At 48.4% G+C, this 22,705-nt stretch overlaps 1 protein-coding gene across 1 annotated transcript; it reads left to right on the top strand.

Moving 5' to 3' along the window:
* Positions 1–1,578: 1,578 nt before the first annotated feature.
* Positions 1,579–11,571, top strand: LOC115637393 (centromere/kinetochore protein zw10 homolog). Its single transcript, XM_030538642.1, has 6 exons — positions 1,579–1,612; positions 4,791–4,960; positions 6,202–6,332; positions 6,865–6,996; positions 8,535–8,737; positions 10,061–11,571. The coding sequence occupies exons 2-6, from the start codon at positions 4,843–4,845 to the stop codon at positions 10,179–10,181; spliced, it is 705 nt and encodes a 234-aa protein (XP_030394502.1). The 5' UTR covers positions 1,579–1,612; positions 4,791–4,842; the 3' UTR covers positions 10,182–11,571.
* The last annotated feature ends 11,134 nt before the right edge of the window (positions 11,572–22,705 follow it).

Genomic DNA, 22,705 nt, shown 5'->3' with positions numbered 1-22,705 from the left:
CTGCAGCGTCATCTAACAAAGTGATCTCCTAGCATAACACTACCTGTTCTCCTCCTCCCAGCAGGTCTGGTGTTCCTGACATAGCTAAAATTGTCTGCACTTCAGAGCAGAAACATTGTGGGGTTTGTCTCCCATCATTGCCACAACACAAACACCCCCCAGGTAGGTGTTTGGGTGCTGTATAAATGAGTACCCACTTTTTGGACTTGCAGGGGGACAGCCGAGTCCTTTTCTTTTAAGTAGCTAAGCCTGTATTGTATCATTTCCTTTCTGTTGGCACAAAGCTGCTAACAGTTAAGGAAACTACACTCTAGCCTCTAACCTCAAAGGGCTGCCTGACCCATGCTTATCAACACTACTGTAGGGAAAGATGCCTGCAGTTGGCTCAGCTAGGATTCAGGTGGGCAAGCTGCAGGAGGCCTGTACCTCAGTAATCCAAAAGTGTGACTGCTTGGAGCTAAGGCCCCTGGGAACTGCTGGCACTGGCCTGATCCTCTCTGCAGAACTTATTAAAAGGGAGAATAGGCCCTGCAGCCTTGTGGGAAAGGTAGAAATATAGCTAACATTCCTCCTTCAGATTGACTTCTCTGGCAGGTGAAGCAACACAGTATGTCTGCTGGAGAAAAGATAGCAGCATAAGCTGCTGCTGTTCTCTGCTCACACACAGAACAGAAGCTAATCCATCAACCAGTGTGAAATGTGATGACCATTCCCAGTTCATTTGTTCCTTGGTCTTCTCCTTACATAACTACAGTGGAGGTGTTGCTTGTAGTAATAATTAGCCCTTCTAAGCCTGGGATTCTATACCTGGATGCAGAAAAGGGCTGATAAACTGCTTTTCAGAAGTAGGGAGACCTAGCAAGTCTTTAACCTGCATTTTATCTGTTTCCCCCACACTTCTATCAGTAAAGCAATAACATGCAGCTGGGGGGAGTGTATTTTTCAGGGGGAGGGGGAGCTAAATGGGGGATTAGCTAAAGAGACACAGCTGACCACTGCCTAGACTCTGCCCAGATTGTAGCTGTATCACAGACTGGCTATTCTTTTCCTGCAGTCTTCAGTACAATTAAATACTAAAAACAGCTCAAAGGAAACCTGGGATGAGAGAGTGGTAAATGGGGTTCTCTTTGGCTGTTTGCGTAATATTTGAGCTAATCACAACAAGGAACATATGACTGAGCTAATACCCTTGGCAATCTCTCAGTTTATGAAATAGCAGCAAAGGAAACAGATTTATCCCACTTTCCATGCTCTGTTATGCAACTGCAGGGAACTTTCATGAGAACAGCTGTCAGTTTCCCTCCTCTGCATTTCTGCTTTTGCAATGGATGCAGGACAGCTATAGCGTTAATCTGGACAGCTGCCTGTGACCCTGCTGCATTTACCAGACTGAGTGTGCAGAGATGCCAAGTATCTCAGGCCACGTCCAGACTACCCGCCGTATCAGCGGATTAAAATCGATTGCTCGGGGATCGATATATCGTGTCTAATCTAGACGCGATATATCGATCCCCGAGCGCGCTTATATCGATTCCGGAACTCCATCAACCCCAACGGAGTTCCGGAATCGACACGGAGAGCCGCGAACATCGATCCCGCGCTGTCTGGACGGGTGAGTAATCCGATCTTAGATATTCGACTTCAGCTACGTTATTCACGTAGCTGAAGTTGCGTATCTAAGATCGATTCCCCCCCCCCCCCCAGTCTGGACCAGCCCTCAGACAGCACAAGCAGTAGTGGGAAAGCCCAGCTGCTTTGCCTTCCCACACAGCTTGGAGGGGGAAGTCATCAATCTTAATGCTGCAGTCAGCCATCTTTCTCACTTGCTTTGGTCATGTATGATTTTATCAGCAGGTATCTGTCTCTCCCCTGAACTTTCATTAAATAACTGGTAGAAGATCATCTCCCATCCCTGTATTCTACCATCAGGATCACCCCCAGCTGAAGAACAGTCCACAGGCCTAGCTGCAAAGAAATAGTGAGGTTCTTGCAGACAAAGTTGGGCATCTGATGGCCTTCACTGTTGGCTTTATACATTTGGCCTAAACAGCCAGATTGTTGTAAAACAAGATGAAAAATATAACCTCCTTCCCACTTATAAGATAAGATCAAGGACCTGCAGAGGCTGGTGACAGATGGAAGGGGCAATACAGATGAATTTGCTCCTTTTTAATTCAGTGGAGGGGGAAAATCTTGGTGCTATTAATAGATGGAGGGAAATTCTAGAAGATGCTTCCAGTGGATCTTGGAAGTTGGGGTTGTGCACAGAGTTGATCACAAGCAAATTTGCAATGCTGGTGAAAAGTGTCAGGTTGTTGTGCTAGAGCCTAAGAGGTTCTGGTTATTCCTAGAATGCTGCATCATGCACAGCAGCCACAGAAGCGTTTCTCCTCTCCCCCACAAAGCCCTGCAGGAATGACCCGTCCGTGCCCCAGCCTGCTCACCCCTAAACATGGGAGTGAGGGAACAAGGGCCAGATCCTCCAAGCTATTTACACACCTAACTCCTGTTAATTTCAGTGGGAGTTAGGTGCCTAATACTTGGGAGGACCTGGGCTCAGATCTGAAACAATATCCAACTGGTAAAAGGTTCCCGTTCTCAGTCCCCTGCACCAGGCAGTGGCCCTGTAGACTAAGCAGGAACCCCCCGCATATGCAAACACATGCACAGTGCCTATACACACCCACAAAACGCTGCTCTCTATTGGGTTCAGAGATTTTAATCACTTGCTGAATTTTGTTTTTCAATTACCTTATTACAAAAGTCTTTGCAAAAATAATTCCACTTAGCTGCAGCTTGACCTGGAGGTGTGGGATGTGTTGAGAGGTTAGGGACAGCGGTCAGAGGAGGCAGGGAAGGAGGGGGAAGGGACACACTGTACAGAGAGAGTTATCCATATGGCACTGTGAGTAGGAGACACTTCCACGTGAGGGCCCGAGCTGCGTCTGGGGGCAGCACCAGCTCCGGGTACCTACAGTCCATGAAGGACGTGGCAGGGAGCAGGAAAGGTGTCATACCAAAAGGGCTGCACAAACCCTAAAGTGCCTGATGTGGACATAATGGGAACCAGAGACTATGGAGAGGGGCTCCCTGCCCCCCTCCAAGCGGCGCTCCCTGGGGTGACTGAAGGTGGGATTCTTAATTCTTGTGTCATGTGACCCACACTACACAGTGGGGCTCTCTGTCACTCTGCTAGATGTGTGCCTTCTGCTACAGCCCTTGAGCTAGCAGAGCTCAAGAGAAAAAGCAGGCTGGCTGCAGCTTGGTATGCTGGTGGAGTGGGGCAGCTGCCCTCTCTGTGTAAAGGAGCATTAACCTAACCCATGGGGGTGGCTGCACTTCTACATTCTAGTGGCCTGCTATTCCCCAGGATGAAGGGGGCCTGTGCATTAACTCCAAGCACACCCCATCCCTGGTTCAACAAAGGGTCTGATCAATCGCTGTCATGCCCCCACCCTGACACCCACAGCCTCTCACTAGTTCTGCACAGGACACCAGCACACCCCCAACATGCCCCTGGCTCTGCCCTTAAGACCTTCCCACCTCACCCTTCACATGCCCCCATCTTGCCATGCCCTCCTTGTGCTGCACGGGGCCTGAGCATGCTCCTGCCATACCCTCTCCAGTAAAGGGCTAGAGGGGGACCCCTCTTCATTTAGATGGGGAGCCACGTTTCCCACCCTCTTCCCCATTTTCATGTATGTGATAGACACCACGTGGGATCCAGCCCACGGTAAGCAGCATCACACTGCTCCTCAGTGCAGGGAAGGGCTCCATCCCTCTCGGCCTATTAACCACAGGGGTTGTTTTCTCCCTGCTCTCACCTGGCAGGCATCTACTTTCCCGTCCAGGTGGCCAGCACACAGCATCTCTTTAAAACTTCCTCATAGAATAATAATACATAGCTTTTAGATAGTGCTTTTCATTAATAGAATCATTGCCCAGAGCCTTTCAACCCCAGTGTGGCTTCTAATACTGTTGCATGGTGTGCTTCCCTGTCCCCACCTGCTGAGGAGAAGCAGTGGTAGGAAAGGGTTAAAATCCAAGGCTACAGCTGGATTTGAGGACCCTTAGCTCTGCCACAGCCCAGTGCTTTCCTCTCCTTTTGACACTGGTGAGAGTTTCTTGTCGCCTCCCTCTTGATTTCACCTTCCTGCTGTCATCAAATGGCTTTCCTGCTTCTAAGTCTTCACATTAACCATCATTTGAATCTAGACATGGCTAGAGTGTGGGCATGGCTACACTGAAAACACGACAGCCCCAGACCTGTGCCACTGCAGTGCTCCAGTGTGGACGCTGCCTACCGGATGAGAGGGGTTCCCCTGTCGGCCTGGGTAATCCACCTCCTCGAGAGGGGGTAGCTCGGGTGATGGAAGAATTCAACCTAGCGCTGGCTACATAAGGACTTAGGGCGACTTAACTACGCCGCTCAGGGGTGTGGACTTTTCATCTCCCCTGAACATCGTAGCTATGTCGAGACCAGGCCTACAGAGGTGATGATGATGTCCTACCCTGTCAACATGTAATGTCCATGCTGTGTGAGAGTCAAGAGGCCACATGCTTTTATTCTCGCTAACTGTCTCCCATGATGCACGTTGCTTTTGATTCGTTAGGAGCAGCACCGATCTAAGAGTGGAGGTAGCCTCTTGCCTATTGAGTGTCTGACCTGTGGAGCATTTCTGAAGCCTAGAACAATATCAGGAGATTTATTTTCTTTTTAGAGGCCCAGATCTGATTAAAAAACTGTCTCTTTATTTCTTCCCTTCTCTTCCTCCTCCTTCCTTGAGTAGAGAGAACCTTCAGAAACTGCCCCAGCTCGCTGCCATTCATCACAACAACTGTATGTACATTGCCCACCACTTGCTGACCCTGGGGCATCAGTTCCGGTACCGCCTTACCAACATACTGTATGATGGAGCAGCTACTTTCGTAGATCTGGTACCTGGCTTTAGGAGACTTGGTAATTTTACCTTTGGAACTGAAACATACTCCCTAGCATCTCATCCCGGTATTTGTAATGGAGCGATTTATCATTTAAATGCGACTTGGTGGTAAAAGCAGTGGACTGGGCATTAGGAATCCTGGCACTGTGTGACCCTCAGCAAGTCACTTAACTTCTTTGTCCCTCCTTTTTGTTATCTGTGTAATGGGGCAATGCTTCAATGGGAGGGGGGCCTAGCTCTGAGGCCTAATTAAGCTTTATAGAGCATTAGACGAAAGGTGCCACAGAAGTGCTGAGTATGATTAATATTATGCAGAGTAATATTGGTCACAACGTGGGTTATTCTACATCAATATCCAATGTGATTTGTTAGTCCTGTTGATTTCAGTGGGAGTTTGTGTGCCCAGGTTTACATTTTCAGTTTCCTGATGCTGTCAGCAGGGAAGTTGCTGTGCCAGAGTATGTCTTTGCCAACTTTCAGGTAGCATTTGAGGTATAAGGGAGGAATTCCCAGAATGCAGAATCCTAAAATTTGGTCTGTGGCCATTCCGGTAGTGCCAAGGGGTGGTCTGCTGCTCTGCACTGGCTTCATTAGAGCAGCCTTCTTGATTGGCTATTGGTGGTATGAATCCTTATTCTCAGATTACATATTATACCCCCTGCATTTGATGAGAAGGCTGCTCTGTCTGGTAGAGCCCTCTGCCGCGTCACAAGCTGGCAAGGTAGCCTTGATTGTCCCTTTCTGTATAATGGTGCACAGTTCCAGGAACGATTTCTTGTACAGCGAGACCCCAAGCTCACATGGACACTCTGGAAGCTGCTGTCCTCTGTTCTGAGCATTTTCTAGATTGTTGTAAGAAGCCAAAGAAACAAAATGCAGAGAAAAAACTTTCAGCGTGTTGATCTGACAAAGGCAGGGAATCCATAGTTAATGCTGCTGCTGAGATTTTCAAGTTGTTTATTTTATCTTGCACTGTAGGAATCAGAAGTGTGTGAGATCTCACATGCTGTGGGTGGGTGGATTATGGGTGCAGTTGCCTCTTCCCTGGCTGTGTGTGCCTGGCAGATTGGTACCATGTGGCTGTTCTATGAAACTGGAAAAGGCAAATGTATTAGGCCTATAAAGCTTGATCCTAATTTTATGGCAGGTGTATGATTCCAGTGCTGAATGACTCAGAATAGACAAATCAGATTTAATGCTGACATCATCTGAGGCTGTGGAATAAATGGCTTCTTCCTCCTCTCATTTGCTCCTCCAGGGATGGAGTGTTTTCTGGCCCAGATGCGTGTGCAGAAAGGAGACCTGCTGGAGAGATTGTCAAGTGCAAGGAATTTTTCCAACATGGACAATGAGGAAAACTGTTCTGCAGCCAACAAAGCAGCAAGGCAGGTGAGTGAGACCAACCGAAGGGCTGTACAGACCCTAGTGTAATGTATCTGTGTGGTTTTCCCCTTTTAATAGCGGTACGAATTCTTAGTACGGATGATATACTGCTTGGCATTCAAACACAGTCGAACTGAAATAACTCTTTTTTTTGATTTGGGTTTCTTCTTCCCCATGTTTTCTTTCCCTTTTATCAAATCTGAAACATGTTCATTTTGATTCCATTCACTTCAACTCAGCATGAAAGATATATTTTTTATTTGAATTGCTTTCTCAAAAAATTAGAGGATTTTGGTAGAATTTTTGACTTTATTTTTTTCATTTTTGTTTGAAATTTTTCAGGGAAAAGAGCTTTTTTTTAGGTGGGGGACCCACGTCTAGATCCAAGCTTAAAAATACCAGTTTTTTTCTTAATATGATACCTTAAATTGCCTTCTCCTGCCTTTGAAAGCTAGTTTTAACGTGTGTAATTGCTATATCAGCATTACTGTCTATCTTTGTTTATGATTGTGGATAAGATGGAGTTGTTATCTTCCAGGTTCTGCACCAGCTAAAGAGACTTGGCAAAGTATGGCAAGATGTGCTTCCGGTCAACATCTACTGCAAGGCCATGGGGACCTTACTGAACACAGCACTCAGCGAGATTATTAATAGAATCACTGCCCTAGAGGTAAGGGAGGATTGCATGTGCTCTGCATACCAAGGATCAAATGTTGTTCTAAATAAGGCACTTGTTTGCCCTACAGATGAGCTTTCAAGAACCAGCTTTCAGGGCCACTCTTGACATTCACTGATATCTAGAATCCAGTGCAACAGAAATACTTCAAGCGTCCATCATCCAGAACCAACTGAGACCACACACCCAAACAAGGTGAAATCCTGGCACCATTGAAGCCAATGGAAAAACTCCTATTCACTTTAATGGAGCAGCTGGATTTCACCTTTTAGTGTTGAATTGAGTGTGTGGTGCACCTTAGAACTTGGCAAAGCGTAGTAGGGTGATGGAGTTTGTAATGTGTTTGCGAAGTTTCAGAGTGGTTTATCTGAGTCTTGCTTAGAGCAGATTTAGTCATTTTGAAATTTCCTGCAAACCAGGGAATCTGAAAATTTTTGTTTCAGAAACATCAAAAACACAAGGTTTCCAAAATGAAATATACTTCTTGGATCTCCAGCAGCTGCTCAGAGAAATGGCCATAAATCATGTCAGTTTCACTGCTGCCCACTACTGACTAGCAGCTGTTAATCTGATATGAATCATATCAGCTACTGCCAAGTAAGTAGCATAGGGTCTGCTGGCTCCGGGGACCCCAGGGCTTCCAAACTCCCAGGCCAGCTGGCTCACCAGGCTGCCCAACCCACGCAGGCTGGGGAGCCAGCTGGCCTGGTAGTCCTGCTCGAGTGGCAGGGAGTCTGGAAACCCTGAGAGCCCCAGCTCCCTGCTGCAGTGCTCGGGGGCCATACATGAATCTATCTTCATCCTATCTAGGGACCACATACTGAAATGAGTGCGTGATCTCAATCCGAAATTTTGTTCTGCTTAAATAATCTGGTTGTTTTGACCTCTTTCTCTCTTTATTTCCCTATTGTCTGTCTGTTAAGCGACTGGCAGGTTATGCTGGGACAAGTAGTAAAATGAGCATATTGAATTGTTTAAAGGAAATACCATTTCGTACCAAAGGACTGAAATGTGTTTACCCATCTGATCCAATTGTGATCTATACACAAGTCTACCTGAAAAGAATTAGACGGATAATGCATCTCTTCTTTGTATGAGCTTCTTTACAGGAAGATTGCTATGGCTGCGTCTGCCAATAAACATAAAGCTTACATTTATTAGGCCGGCATTGTCTAAGCGATTTCCCTCTAAAGTGTTCAAGCCTTTATAACAATGTTCCTTGCTTCTCAGCAAGATGTTCTGCATTCCATTAAGACATATGTGCTCTTTGAAGCAGACACAGATACTGTGCTGAGCAGATGCCAAGAGCTTGTTGAAATGCACACATTCATAAGTAAGTCCTTTTGGCCTAGGAAGAGTGGCAGATAGGAAGCTGAAGAAACCTAGTGTCTCCCGTGGTATGTTTAGTATGGTTCAGATCACTGATTTATCTTCACAAAGCTGTCTGGTCCTTTCATGTCACTTTCTGCTCTAAGCACCAGAAAATGCTTAATTGTTCCTTTGAATAGTGCTCCCCGTTTGTGCAATTCCAGGATATCTCTGTTGAGGATGCCGACAGATTGCACTCCCTGTGCAGGATCATGCTGGAAGAAGGACCTTTGGTGTTCACTCCATTACTGGAAGAGAACAAAAATAAGAAATACCAAGAGGAGGTTCCAGTCTATGTGCAGAAATGGATGATGTTCAAAGAGCTGATGATTATACTGCAGGCCAATCTCCAAGAAATAGTAGATCGGTAGGTGCCTTTCCTTTCTTCTAATACCCGCAGGAATTCTTTCACCAATGTCTGGGGTTGATCGATAATGCAGTGTTCTCAGTTGAAGGAACGCTGTCCGCTTGAAATCGAGTTAGTTTTAGTAAACGCATGTAAAGTACTTTTGGATATTGCACCTGCCAATATTCCCCCCTTTTTGATAGTTGTGCATTTTCCCTGTTTCTTTGCGAAAGACCAACCCAAATGGGAAAATGACGGACCCTGCAGGGGAGGAGTGAAAGTGACTATCCACAAAATACTGCCCAATGCCCAAAGGCAGAAAAGTGTAAAACCTGACCAATATGTTTCTCTCTATTCTCTGATAAGTCAGCGTAATCTTAGGCCTGCCTTGTGTATCTCATTGTAGCCACCTCGGCACTCTGCCCATCGCTTGTGATGTTATCTGTGCCTACTTGCTGTTTACTGTAGTTTTACCAAAGAGTCAGGCTTTCCTGTCTGGCCAGTTTGAACTTTCAAATGCCATGGCTTGCTCCTTTAGACTGGCATGGGAGACTCGCATGCATTTTACATGAGGGTGGGGCCCACGTACCTCTGAGTGCAACACTAACAGGCTGTAGATGTCTGGAACCAGACAGTCCCCATCCACACTTGCGCTCCAAGCACCTTGGAGGGGTGTGGATCGCCTGCTGTCTGGGCAGCCTTCGCTTAGAGACCCAAAGCGTGTGGAGAGCAAACAGAAAAATCAGCTTCTCCCCTGTATCAGAGAGCTCTGTCACAGCCTGCACGGTGAGCTACTGACAGCTGCTGTCGGAACAGGTGGAGATATTCGGGAATGCTCTGCTTCCACCCCAGGCCTTGCAGTCCCGGGAGATGCTGACTTGGTCGGACCCAGTAAATACATGCAGAGCAGGCTGTGAGTTTATCCTGAGCTAGATGCAAAGCAGAGAGAGTCCTGTCTGTAGTGAAAACCCCCAAGAGCAGGTCCTGCTGTTCAATCGGGTGCTCTATAAATATGACTGTTTTAATAGTGGACCGGTGGGCAGCAGGTCAGTAATCAGATACATTTGAAGCTGTTGGAGCAGGCAGTGGCTCCTTGCCCTAGAATTAGTTGTAACAATACCCAAACTTCACTAGAGGGAGAGGAAGTTCTGCAGGCGAGAACTGTGCTTGTAAACTAAGCAGAGTTGAAATATTCAGGAGCGTAGGACTGGTTGTGGGGAGCAAGATCCGGAGAACTGCATTGGTTTCATTAAAGGGGTCAGAAGAGCGGTGGTAGAAATAGATCTTGGTATTAACCTGTAGTTGTACAGCTCAGGCAAACGATTGCCTTTTCCTCTCTTCCAGATGGGTGGATGGCAAAGGGCCCCTTGCAGCTGAATTCTCCCCCACTGAGGTAAAGAGTTTAATCCGAGCCTTGTTCCAGAACACAGAGAGGAGAGCAGCGGCCCTTGCGAAAATTAAATAGCCTTGCATTTACTCCTGTGCAATAGACCTTTTCCTGGGAAAGCAACAGTAAATCTGGCGTCAAACTCTTATTTGGATTTAACCCTTTTTTCTAATCAGTTTAGCTTTATGAAAGCACTTCCTAAAGGCCTGGCCAATGGGAAAAAAACTTCATCCACTCAGCCTCTATACAATAAATGTAGCAATTTTATGCAGCTTGGCCTCCAAAAGCAAAGGAGAGCAACTCCTTGGCACTAGCCAGTGCTACTTCGTCCACTACCCAGAGAAGTGCTGTGCTGTAAAACTCTGGCTCCTGACATGTAGTCTACCAGCCCGGACCCATTTCGGGCAATACGGGGTAAGTTATCAACTAGACAAATTTCATTGCTATCCTGTTAAGCACTTTTGTGGAGTTCATCATTGTGGTGGTGGTAGATTCCGGAAGCGGCGCAGTTTTTCTAGGTCATACAATGTTTAAATGGGACTGGGCACCAAATCTGTAAACATCTGAAAATCACAAGAAGGGCCGTAACTCAGATGCATAGTTTAATTTTGACCAAAACCGTCAGTCTTCTAAACACAAATCGTACTGGTTTGGGAGGTTTGGGAAACATTTAGCCCCAGGTGATCAGTTTTATGCAAGTTCCTGTACTCTTTTACCTTTGGTTAAAGCAAGTCTGTAGTCACACGACAGTAAGAGCTTGTTTGTACCATATATCGCATCGAAATATTTGTCATTATCTGTAGAATAGACTGCTCTGAGATGTTTTTTCTGTCTGCTATTTTTATTAAGTTATACAGATGACAAGATCCCACCCTCCAATTATAAAACAGAGATTTATGATGTTCTCTGCTCGACCAGAGACATAAGCCTAAAGCACACATGGTACACATATAATTTCAAGAATAATACATGTGAACTCCTTACAGAGCAGTAATGATCTTAGTAGAAGGGCTGTAGAGCGTGTTGTATGAATGTGACGTGTGAATACCAAAGTATAGCCATGTGCTGTCAATGTAACCCCTGCATCTAACGATGGGCTCTTGAATGCCTAATGCGGCTCCCCTTCGAGCTATATTTACTCACAAACATAGTCTCAGTAATTTTCAGAGAGCTGAAACATTTCTGCTCCGCCCCCACCCCCAGAGTCTCCACCGTGTTCAATACTCTGCTGCTACACTCGTCCCTGTCACAGCTGCGTGCATGGGAGCACAGCAAATCTTCCCGGAGGCGGTCCCATTTCCTTGTTGCACGGGGGCTCTCACAGCCACACTGCACAAAGGGAAGTTGGCTTTTGGAGCCACCGGCAGCACCACCATGGTAGGGATGAGACGTCCCCTGCTGTCTGTCACCCACAGGGAGTGCCCTAATGATTGGGTCTGGGGCTGCTCAATACTGCCTGTTGAAGCTGTTCTACTTTATTTAAATAGCACCGGGCTGGGGTGAGGTGACTTGAAACACGAGGCTCCCTCTCTAATCCAGTGCTTGGGCTTCTTCTGGGGGCTGTGAGAGCTGCTGGTTCAAATCAGCCTTTCTGACACCCCCCTGCCCGAAAGGGGTGTGCGAGAAGAGAAACCTGCTGCAGCAACCCATGTCTGTGTCCTGGTTATACAGCTAGAGTGATGGAAGCTGTGCCCCTTTCATTAAGGAGCAACTGGGAAAAGTATTTACTGTCAGTCCCTCTGTAGTGCAGTGGCTTGGGTCCTTACCCAGCATGTGGATGATGCAGGTTCAACTCCTTCCTCAGCTTGCTGGGAAGAGACTTGAAGAGCCCTCTCCTGCCTCCAAAGTGAACATGCAGCTGCTGAACTAAGAGGGGTTCTCATTGGGGCCTAGCAGCAGTGTCCAATTTTCTGGTGCAGTTGTTCCCCTTTCATTGCATATTCATTAGGTCACAAGTTTGGTAGGCAGCCCTGTGTGGCATAGTGGTGTGGGGTTGTGTCTTCTTTGTGGGAGCCTGGGGTTCAAATCCCCTTTATGCTGTCTGAGACAGGATTCGATACTTCATCTCTTACCTGGCAAGTGAATTGCCTAAGCGCTGCACTAGGCAGTATTTTGCTCCGTGGGCTCCCTTGCTCTTGTCTGGTGAATGTGCTGCACTTTCATTACCCAAGGGGAGTCCAGAACTCCCCTCGGCCTGTGTTAAAACGGACTTTGGATGGCTGTCAGCTGTAATCTTGCTGCATGTCCCCTGTGGGGCTTTGTCCTTCTTCCCGGTGGAAGTTGTTCCACTTTAATTAAATGCTGTTTAGGTCAACACTGCTTTATGGTCTCCTCGGTAGCCCAGTGGTTCGGCTATGGGTTTAACCTCTGGGAGATGGGGGTTCCAATCTGTCCTGGTGCCTGTGCCCTCCACTTTCAGGAGGAGGGATGGGCTTCCTCTTGCCTGTTGAAGCTCTTCCACTTTAGTTAAATGTGCTCTGGGCCAGCCTCCCAGCAACTCTCACTCTCTAGTCCAGTGGTTAGGATACTCACCCGGGTTGTAGGAGATCCTGGTTCAAATCCCCCAGCTGCCTGTTCAGCAGGGGTTTGCACAGGGATTTCCTGCCTCCTAGGTGACTGTCCTTTGCGGTGGGCCATCCTTGTCCGAACCCCCTCTCTTGCTCAAGAGGCCATTGTCTTCTTGGGACGGAGAGGGGATTTGGACAGGGATTGCTCACCAGTGACTCTCCCCAGGAGGTGGCAGCCCCCAGTTCACACCCCTCAAAAGAGCAGGGGAGTGCCCTGGGGTCTGCCACAACCTGGGTGTGTATCCTGATCATGGTGGACAAGAGAGAGGGGGTTTTACTGCTCAGCAGCAAAGCCCCTTTAATTAAAAGAGCAAGAGGCCCTGTGACAGGCCTCTTGCTCAGCTAGGAGGGGTCTCCTCTCACCCCCCCCCCCCCGAGGCCCTCCTGTCCCACACAGCAGGGAGTTGAACCAGGGTCACCCACAATCCAAGCAAGCACCCTAACCCCCACACCACAGAGGGACTTAAGAGCTTTTCTTGCTCCGGTTAATATATAGTTAAAGTGGGACGCTTGAGCGGTAAGAGATCAAGGTGCCCCTCCCATCTCAGGGAAGGGATTTGAACCAGCACCTCTTCACTTTTTGGGTAAGCACCCAAACCACAGCACTACAGTGGGAACCACACAGTGTGGCTGGGCCAATGTTCATGTCCTATTTACTGAATGTGGCCTACTCTCAACAGAAAGGACTGAGGGAGACTCCACAGCCCACTACCTCCTAGCCAGGCACTTAGGCCATTCGGTTAAGAGGTAGGTAATCACCCTTGAAATCTCATCTCAGCCAGCATAAAGGGGATTTGAACCCCCACTGGCCCCCTTTGAAAGGGAGGGATACAAACCACCAGACCACAGAAAGAGTCATGGTGTAGGTGTGGCCCAGTGACTGTTTAATTACCTAATGACATTGCCCCCTTCAATAGGAAACACTGAGGGAACCAGCCCATTGGAATATCTCCAAGCCCAGCACTTAGAGCATTTACTTGCCAGGTAAGGGAGATCAAGGTTCAAATCCCATCTCAGGCAGCATGAAGAGGATTCAAACCCCAGCATTCTACAGACCAGCCACAACCCCAAACCACTACACCACACAGGCTTGCGTGCTAGAGTTGTGAACCAGTGAATATGTAATGAAAATGGAACAACTGCAGCAGAAAAATTGGAGGCAGCCGCCACCACCACCACGCAAACCCCTCTTAACCCAGCAGCTGCATGTTCACCTTGGAGACAGGAGACAGCTGTTTAGGTCCCTTCTCAGCAAGCTGAGGAAGGAGTTAAACCTGCATTATCCACAGGCTGGGCAAGGACCCAAGCCACTAGACTAGAGAGGGATTCATGGGGGCTTTTCCCAACTGCTCTTTAATGGAAGTGGCCCAGCCTCAAGCTGCTACAAAGAGCAACCCAGCTCCGACTATTCCTTACTGGGGCTCACACTTGCGACAATGCAGAGCCGTACTGAAATCCCGCCTCATGGGGCAGGGAGAAGGAAATTGAACCAGTGTCTACCCCTCCCCGGTACCAAAGGATTCTTGCCAACCACGGCCAAGAACCCCTCAGGTGACTAAACTGTTTCTTTTGAGCTTGTTCGGTACCTGTGAATGCCCCGCAAAAGAGCTGCGGAGAGAGGGGGGAGGAGCGGGAATGAGTGAGTTTGTGGAGAATAGCTCCACCAAAGCTATTAGCCAAGAGCGTCAGGGATGCGGGCCAGTGCTCCGGGCGTCCTGAGACCTCAGGGCTGCCAGAGGGTGGGCGCAGCTCACTGGCTCATTGCCCTCTTCTGGTCGTTGCCATTGAAGCATCTGCCCCTGTGGGAAAAGCGGCAACTGGGCTGGAGGGCTCATTGGTTCAGCCCCAGTCTGGCCGGGCTTACGGGCTTAACTCCCCACTGGCCTGCTGGGAAGGGATTTGAAAAGGCCTCATCTTCTGCCCGGGAAGTGCTCCAATCACTGGGTCCTGGGCTGCTCAGTGGCGCCTGTTGAAGCTGCTCCACTTTATTTAAATAGCACCAGGATGAGGTGAGGTGAAATGCAAGGCTCCCTCTCTAAGCCAGTGCTTGGGCTTCTCCTGGGGGTCGTGAGAGCTGCTGGTTCAAATCACCCTTTCTGCCCCCCCGAAAGGGGTGTGCAGGAAGAGCGACCTGCTGCAGCAGCCCATGTCTGTGTCTTGGTTATACAGCTAGCGCGATGGAGGCTGTGCCACTTTCATTAAAGAGCAACTGGGAAAGGGACTTATTGTCAATCCCTCTGTAATGCAGTGGCTTGGGCTCTTACCCAGCATGTGGATGATGCAGGTTCAACTCCTTCCTCAGTTTGCTGAGAAGAGACTTAAAAAACCATCTCCTGCCTCCAAAGTGAACATGCAACTGCTGAACTAAGAGGGCTTCTCATTGGGGCCTAGCAGCAGCATCTAATTTTTCTGGTGCAGTTGTTCCCCTTTCATTACATATTCATTGGGCCAGAAGTCTGGCAAGCAGCTCTGTGTGGTGTAGTGGTTGCAGTGTGTGTAGCCTGTGGGAGGCTGGAGTTTAACTCTCCGTTATGCTGCCTGAGACAGGATTTGATCCTTTATCTCTTACCTGGCAAGTGAACGGCCTAAGTGCTGGGCTAGGCAGTATTCTGTCCCTGGGGCTCCTTTCCTCTTGTCTGTTGAAGCTGCTGCACTTTCATTACATATTCATTGGGCCAAAAAGACACCAAACAGCCCTGTGTGGTCTAGTGGTTGGGGTTGTACCCAGTCTGTGGGAGGCTTGGGTGCAAGTCTCCTTTATGCTTCCTGAGACAGGGTTTGAACCTTGATCTCTTACCTGCAAGTAAATGCTCTAAGTGCTGGGCTAGGAGATATTCCAATGGGCTGGCTTCCTCAGTGTTTCCTATTGAGGTGGGGGGGAGGCAATGTCATTAGTTAATTAAATAGTCACTGGGCCACTCTTACACCATGATTCCTTCTGTGGTCCAGTGGTTTGTTTCCCCTTCTTTGGAAAAAAGTCAGTGGGGGTTCAAATCCCCTTTATGCTGGCTGAGATGGGATTTGAAGGGTGATTGCCTACCTCTTAACTGAATGGCCTAAGTGCCTGGCTAGGAGGTAGTGGGCTGTGGGGTCTCCCTCAGTCCTTTCTGTTGACAGTAGGCCACATTCAGTAAATAGGACATGAACATTGGCCCAGCCACTCTGTGTGATTCCCACTGTAGTCCTGTGGTTTGGGTACTTAGCCACAGAATGAAGAACTGCTGGTTCAAATCCCTTCCCTGAGATGGGAAGGGCACCTTGATCTTTTACCGCTCAAGCGTCCCACTTTAACTATATATTAACCGGAGCAAGGGAAGCTCTCAAATCCCTCTGTGGTGTGGGGGTTAGGGTGCTCGCTTGGATTGTGGGTGACCCTGGTTCAACTCCCCACTCTGTGGGACAGGAGGGCCTCTGGTGGGTGAGAGGAGACCCCTCCTAGCTGAGCAAGAGGCCTGTCACAGGGCCTCTTGCTCTTTTAATTAAAGGGGCTTTGCTGCTGAGCAGTAAAACCCCCTCTCTCTTGTCCACCATGATCAGGATACACGCCCAGGTTGTGGCAGACCCCAGGGCACTCCCCTGCTCTTTTGAGGGGTGTGAACTGGGGGCTGCCACCTCCTGGGGAGAGTCACTGGTGAGCGATCCCTGTCCAAATCCCCTCTCCGTCCCAAGAAGACAATGGCCTCTTGAGCAAGAGAGGGGGTTCAGACAAGGATGGCCCACCGCAAAGGACAGTCACCTAGGAGGCAGGAAATCCCTGTGCAAATCCCTGCTGAACAGGCAGCTGGGGGATTTGAACCAGGATCTCCTACAACCCAGGTGAGTATCCTAACCACTGGACTAGAGAGTGAGAGTTGCTAGGAGGCTGGCCCAGAGCACATTTAACTAAAGTGGAAGAGCTCCAACAGGCAAGAGGAGAGTAAGCCCATGGCTTTTCCTGAAAGCAGGCAGCAGAGGCACCCGGGCAGCCCTGAACCCCTGTCTCCCACAGGCTAAGCCCAGAGCCAACCCACTGGGCTATGAGCCATTGCTTTGCCTAAACAGCATTTAATTAAAGTGGAACAACTTCCACCAGCAAGAGAGATGAAACCCCCCATAACTACCTCAGAGGTGTCATAACTCTAGTCCCAGATTTGGACCTTAGCGTCCAAAATATGGGGGTTAGCATGAAAACCTCCAAGCTTAGTTACCAGCTTGGACCTGGTACTTGCTGCCACCACCCAAAAAATTAGAGTGTTTTGGGGCACTCTGGTCCCCCTGAAAAACCTTCCCTGGGGACCCCAAGACCCAAATCCCTTGAGTCTCACAACAAAGGGAAATAATCCTTTTTCCCTTCCCCCCTCCAGGTGCTCCTGGAGAGATACACAGACACAAGCTCTGTGAATCCAAACAGAGTGACTCCCCCTCTCCGTTCCCAGTCCTGGAAACAAAAGCACTTTCCTCTTCACCCAGAGGGAATGCAAAATCAGGCTAGCAAATCCAACACACACAGATCTCCCCCTGATTTCTTCCTCCCACCAATTCCCTGGTGAGTACAGACTCAATTTCCCTGAAATTTCCCAGTAAAAAAAAAACTTCAACAGGTTTTAAAAAGAAAGCTTTATATAAAAAAGAAAGAAAAATACATACAAATGGTCTCTCTGTATTAAGGTGACAAATACAGGGTTAATTGCTTAAAAGAAATATGAATAAACAGCCTTATTCAAAAAGAATACAAATCAAAGCACTCCAGCACTTATATTCATGCAAATACCAAAGAAAAGAAACCATATAACTTACTATCTGATCTCTTTGTCCTTACACTTAGAAACAGAAGATTAGAAAGCAGAAACTACTTCTCCAAAGCTCAGAGAAAGCAGGCAGACAGACAAAAGACTCAGACACAAACTTCCCTCCACCCAGAGTTGAAAAAAATCCGGTTTCCTGATTGGTCCTCTGGTCAGGTGCTTCAGGTGAAAGAGACATTAACCCTTAGCTATCTGTTTATGACAAGAGGACGTGCAGCAAGATTCCATTTGACATCCATCCAAAGTCCCTCTTAACACAAGCCGAGGGGATATTTGAACGCCCCTTACGCATAGCCCAAGAATAGGGCCAAACCATTGCACTACAGCAGAACTAGGTTAGGCTTTGCCCAAACACTAGTTGTTTAATATGGATCAGCTGCAATAGGCAAAAGCAGAGACGCTGCTCCTCACGCTACACCAGAGAACACACCTGGGCTGCTGGAGATGCCTCCTTACAGGCCTGAAAAAATGGCCACATCATCGAGGTAGGCAACTGCAAATTCTCCCAGTCCAGCTAGTAGACCATCTACCAGCCTCTGGAAGGTGGTGGGTGCATTTCGAAGGCCGAAAGGAAGGACATTGAATTCATACACCCCCGCATGGGTGACGAATGCTGACCTCTCCTTGGCAGGTTCATCTAGCGGTACTTGCCAGTACCCCTTGGTTAAGTCTATTGTAGAGATGAACTGGGCACGTCCCAACTTCTCCAATAGCTCATCGGTGCGTGGCATTGGATAGTTGTCCGGACGAGTTACCGCATTTAGCTTACGGTAGTCCACGCAAAAGCATATTTCCCCATCTGGTTTGGGTACCAGAACCACTGGAGATGCCCATGCACTGGTAGATGAGCGGATTATACCCATCTGTAGCATGTTCTGGATCTCCCGTTCTATAGCAGCTTGGGCATGAGGAGACACCCGGTAGGGTGGGGTTCTGATTGGGTGAGCATTACCTGTATCAATGGAGTGGTATGCCCGTTCAGTCCATCCTGGGGTGGCTGAGAACAATGGGGCGAAGCTAGTGCACAGTTCCTTCATTTGTTGCCGCTGCAGACGTTCCAGGGTGGTTGAGAGGTTCACCTCTTCCACGCCACCGTCTTTTTTCCCGTCGTAGTAGACACCGTCAGGCCACTCAGCATCATCTCCCTAGACTGTAAACTGACAAACCTGTAAATCTCTGGAATAGAAAGGCTTGAGAGAATTAACATGGTACACTTTAGGCTTTAGTGAGGAATTGGGAAATGCTATGAGGTAGTTTACAGTTCCCAGGCGCTCTTGGACCGTGAATGGCCCTTCCCATGATGCTTCCATCTTATGGGCCTGTTGCGCCTTCAAGACCATAACCTGGTCTCCCTACCTTGAAGGAACGTTCTCTGGCATGTCTGTCATACCAGGCCTTTTGCTCTTCCTGAGCATCCTTTAGGTTCTCTCTAGCAAGGGCTAAAGAGTGTTGGAGGGTGCTTTGTAGGTTGCTTACAAAGTCCAGAATGTTAGTTCCTGGAGAAGGCGTAAACCCCTCCCATTGCCGCTTCACCAGCTGTAATGGCCCCTTAACCTCGTGACCATACACAAGTTCAAATGGTGAAAACCCTAAACTGGGATGTGGTACAGCCCTGTAGGCAAACAGCAACTGCTGCAACACTAGGTCCCAATTATTGGAGAATTCGTTGATGAATTTTCGTATCATGGCCCCCAAAGTTCAATTGAACCTTTCCACCAGGCCATTGGTTTGATGGTGGTACGGGGTGGCAACCAAGTGATTCACCCCATGAGTTTCCCACAGTTTTTCCATGGTCCCTGCCAGGAAATTAGACCCTGAATCTGTAAGGATGTCGGAGGGCCAACCTACCCTGGCAAAGATGTCTGTTAGGGCCAGGCACACAGTGTTAGCCCTGGTGTTGCCTAGAGCGACTGCTTCTGGCCATCGGGTAGCAAAGTCCACTAAAGTCAGTACGTACTGCTTTCCTCTGGGCGTCTTTTTTGGGAACGGGCCCAGAATATCCACAGCTACTCGCTGAAATGGGACCTCAGTTATGGGGAGTGGCTGGAGAGGGGCCTTGACCTGGTCTTGAGGCTTTCCCACTCTTTGGCATACCTCACAATACCGGACATACTTGGCAACATCCTTGCCCATCCCCTCCCAGTGGAAGGATTTCCCCAACCGGTCCTTGGTTCTGTTCACCCCAGCATGGCCACTGGGATGATCATGGGCTAAGCTTAAGAGCTTCCCCCGGCACTTAGTTGGAACCACCAACTGTTTTTGCGGCTGCCATTCTTCCCGGTGTCCACCAGAAAGAATTTCCTTGTATAAAAGTCCTTGGTCTATAACAAACCGGGATCGATTAGAAGAGCTGAGAGGCGGTGGGGTGCTCCGTGCCGCCGCCCACGCTTTCTGAAGGCTGTCATCTGCTTCCTGCTCAGTCTGGAACTGTTCCCTTGAGGCTGGGGTCACCAGTTCTTCCTCAGACTGTGGACTTGGGCTTGGTCCTTCTGGAAGCGATGTAGGTGATGGGGTTGTTTCCGTTGCTGGTGAACCGCTCTCCGCTGGTGCACCTGAGGGTATTTCAGGCTCTGGCTGAGCCTTTTGGGTATGGCTGTCTGTTGCTTCTGCCAGTTGTGGCTCGCTGGCGCCCACTGGCGTTGAGTTTGAAGATGTGGTTGCACTTGCTGGTGCTGGTTGCTGTTCCAGTTCCGGGCCTGGGACTGGAGATGCTGTGGCTGTTTCAGTGGTAGGCATGGAATCCGGGTCCACTACCTCTGTCTGGGTCTCTGGTAACACAGACGGGGCCTCTGTGGACGGCTCAGGAACAGGAATGGGTCTGGAAGCTTGCCTGGTTTGGCTACGGGTAACCATTCCCACTCTCTTGGCCCGCCTCACCTGGTTGGCCAAGTCCTCCCCCAGTAGCATGGGGATAGGATAATTGTCATAGACTGCAAAAGTCCACATTCCTGACCAGCCTTTGTACTGGACGGGCAGTTGAGCTGTAGGCAAGTCTACAGCTTGTGACATGAAGGGGTAAATTGTAACTTTGGGTTGATGAATTTGGGGTCAACAAAGGATTGGTGGATAGCTGACACTTGTGCCCCCGTGTCTCTCCACGCAGTAACCTTCTTTCCGCCCACTCTCAAATTTTCCCTTCGCTCCAAGGGTATTTGAGAGGCATCCGGGCCTGGGGATCTTTGGTGTGATGGTGGTGTAATGAATTGCACTCGCATGGTGTTCTTGGGACAGTTGGCCTTGATATGTCCCAGTTCATTACACTTAAAGCATCTTCCATCTGATGGGTCACTGGGCCGAGGTGAGTTACTGGAGACTGGTGAGGTGGAAGGGTAGGGTGTCTGTGGCTTTACTTGGGTGGTATGTGGGGTCTTTGGCTGTCCTCGGTTGTAGGGTTTATGGTCTGTGTGCCCCCCTGGGGTAATCGTTCCCCTTGACAATAGCTTTCTTGCTTTCTGCCAGTTCCATCCATTTGGCTCCAATCTCCCCCGCCTCAGTGAGATCTTTGGGTTTTCCATCTTGTATGTACCCGTGTGATGTCTTCAGGAACACCATCCAAGAACTGCTCCATTTGTATGAGGAGGTGCAGTTCTTCCAAGGTTTGAACGTTGTTTCCTGTTATCCAGGCCTCATAGTTTTTTGCAATGTAGTAGGCGTGTTTGGGAAATGACACCTCTGGTTTCCACTTTTGGGTTCTGAAGCGCCGACGGGCATGATCTGGGGTTATCCCCATTCTGTATCTGGCCTTGGTTTGAAAAAGTTTATAGTCATTCATTTGCTGCTTAGGCATTTCAGCTGCCACTTCTGCTAAAGGTCCACTGAGCTGTGACCTTAATTCTACCATGTACTGGTCTTCGGGGATGCTGTACCCAAGACAGGCTCTTTCAAAATTTTCCAAGAAGGCCTCGGTGTCATCACCTGCCTTGTAGGTGGGAAATTTCCTGTGCTGTGGAGCAATAATTGGCGCCGGGTTGTTAGGGTTGGCTGGCACATGCAGCCCAGCTTTTGCCAACTCCAGTTCATGTTTTCTCTGTTTTTCCTTCTCTTCATTCTCTTTTTGTTGTTTTTCCATTTCTTTTTGTTGTTTTTCCATTTCTTTTTGGTGTTTTTCCATGTCTCGGCGGTGGGCCAACTCTTCTGCTTGTTTCCTTCGGTAGGCCACCTCTTCTTCTTCTAGTTTTCTTTTGTGTGCTGCCTCTTTGGCTGCCTGTTCTCTTTGGTAGGCTGCCAGTTTGATGCTTTCTTCCTTTTCTTTCAGCTCCAGTTGTCGCCTGTGTTCAGCTTCTTTGAATTGCTCTTCGGCCTCAATTTTTGCCTTAGAAGTCATGATTCCTGTTTTCTTGTGTTGGGGTGCCCTCCGGTGTTTATCTTCTGAACTGCAGGTTCTCTGTTGCCTCCTGAAGTCTGCCTAGCAACAGTGCCTTTAGCTAATCTTTAATGTTAAGTAAACCTGAAAAACCACTTTATTTGCATTTATATAGTACTGGTAATGACTCTCAGTGGGAGTGCTATTGTGTGACAAAAGACTCTTAATAGCATCTTAATGGCTTCTTGCTTAACATGCAAGCCACAAACTGCCAGAGAGAGCAGAAAAAAAAAATTCTCTCTGGTTCCCTTTTAAAACCAAACTTTTTCTCTCTGCTAAAAAGCCCTTAGCAGAGAAAAGAAAAATATAATATTCCTACTGGCTTCTGGATTCTGTCTATATCCCAACCGCGGCTACACCATGTCATAACCTTAGTCCCAGATTTGGACCTTAGCGTCCAAAATATGGGGGTTAGCATGAAAACCTCCAAGCTTAGCTACCAGCTTGGACCTGTTACTTGCTGCCACCACCCAAAAAATTAGAGTGTTTTGGGGCACTCTGGTCCCCCTGAAAAACCTTCCCTGGGGACCCCAAGACCCAAATCCCTTGAGTCTCACAACAAAGGGAAATAATCCTTTTTCCCTTCCCCCCTCCAGGTGCTCCTGGAGAGATACACAGACACAAGCTCTGTGAAACTACACAGAGTGACTCCCCCTCTCTGTTCCCAGTCCTGGAAACAAAAAGTACTTTCCTCTTCACCCAGAGGGAATGCAAAATCAGGCTAGCAAATTCAACACACACAGATCTCCCCTGATTTCTTCCTCCCACCAATTCCCTGGTGAGTACAGACTCAATTTCCCTGAAGTAAAGAAAAACTCCAACAGGTCTTAAAAGAAAGCTTTATATAAAAAGAAAGAAAAAATACATACAAATGGTCTCTCTGTATTA

This window comes from Gopherus evgoodei, chromosome 19, assembly GCF_007399415.2.
Source record: "Gopherus evgoodei ecotype Sinaloan lineage chromosome 19, rGopEvg1_v1.p, whole genome shotgun sequence".
Classification (NCBI taxonomy): Eukaryota; Metazoa; Chordata; order Testudines; family Testudinidae; genus Gopherus; species Gopherus evgoodei.
The sequence above is the reverse complement of the archived record's forward strand: the minus strand, read 5'-3'. Positions and strand labels throughout refer to the sequence as shown.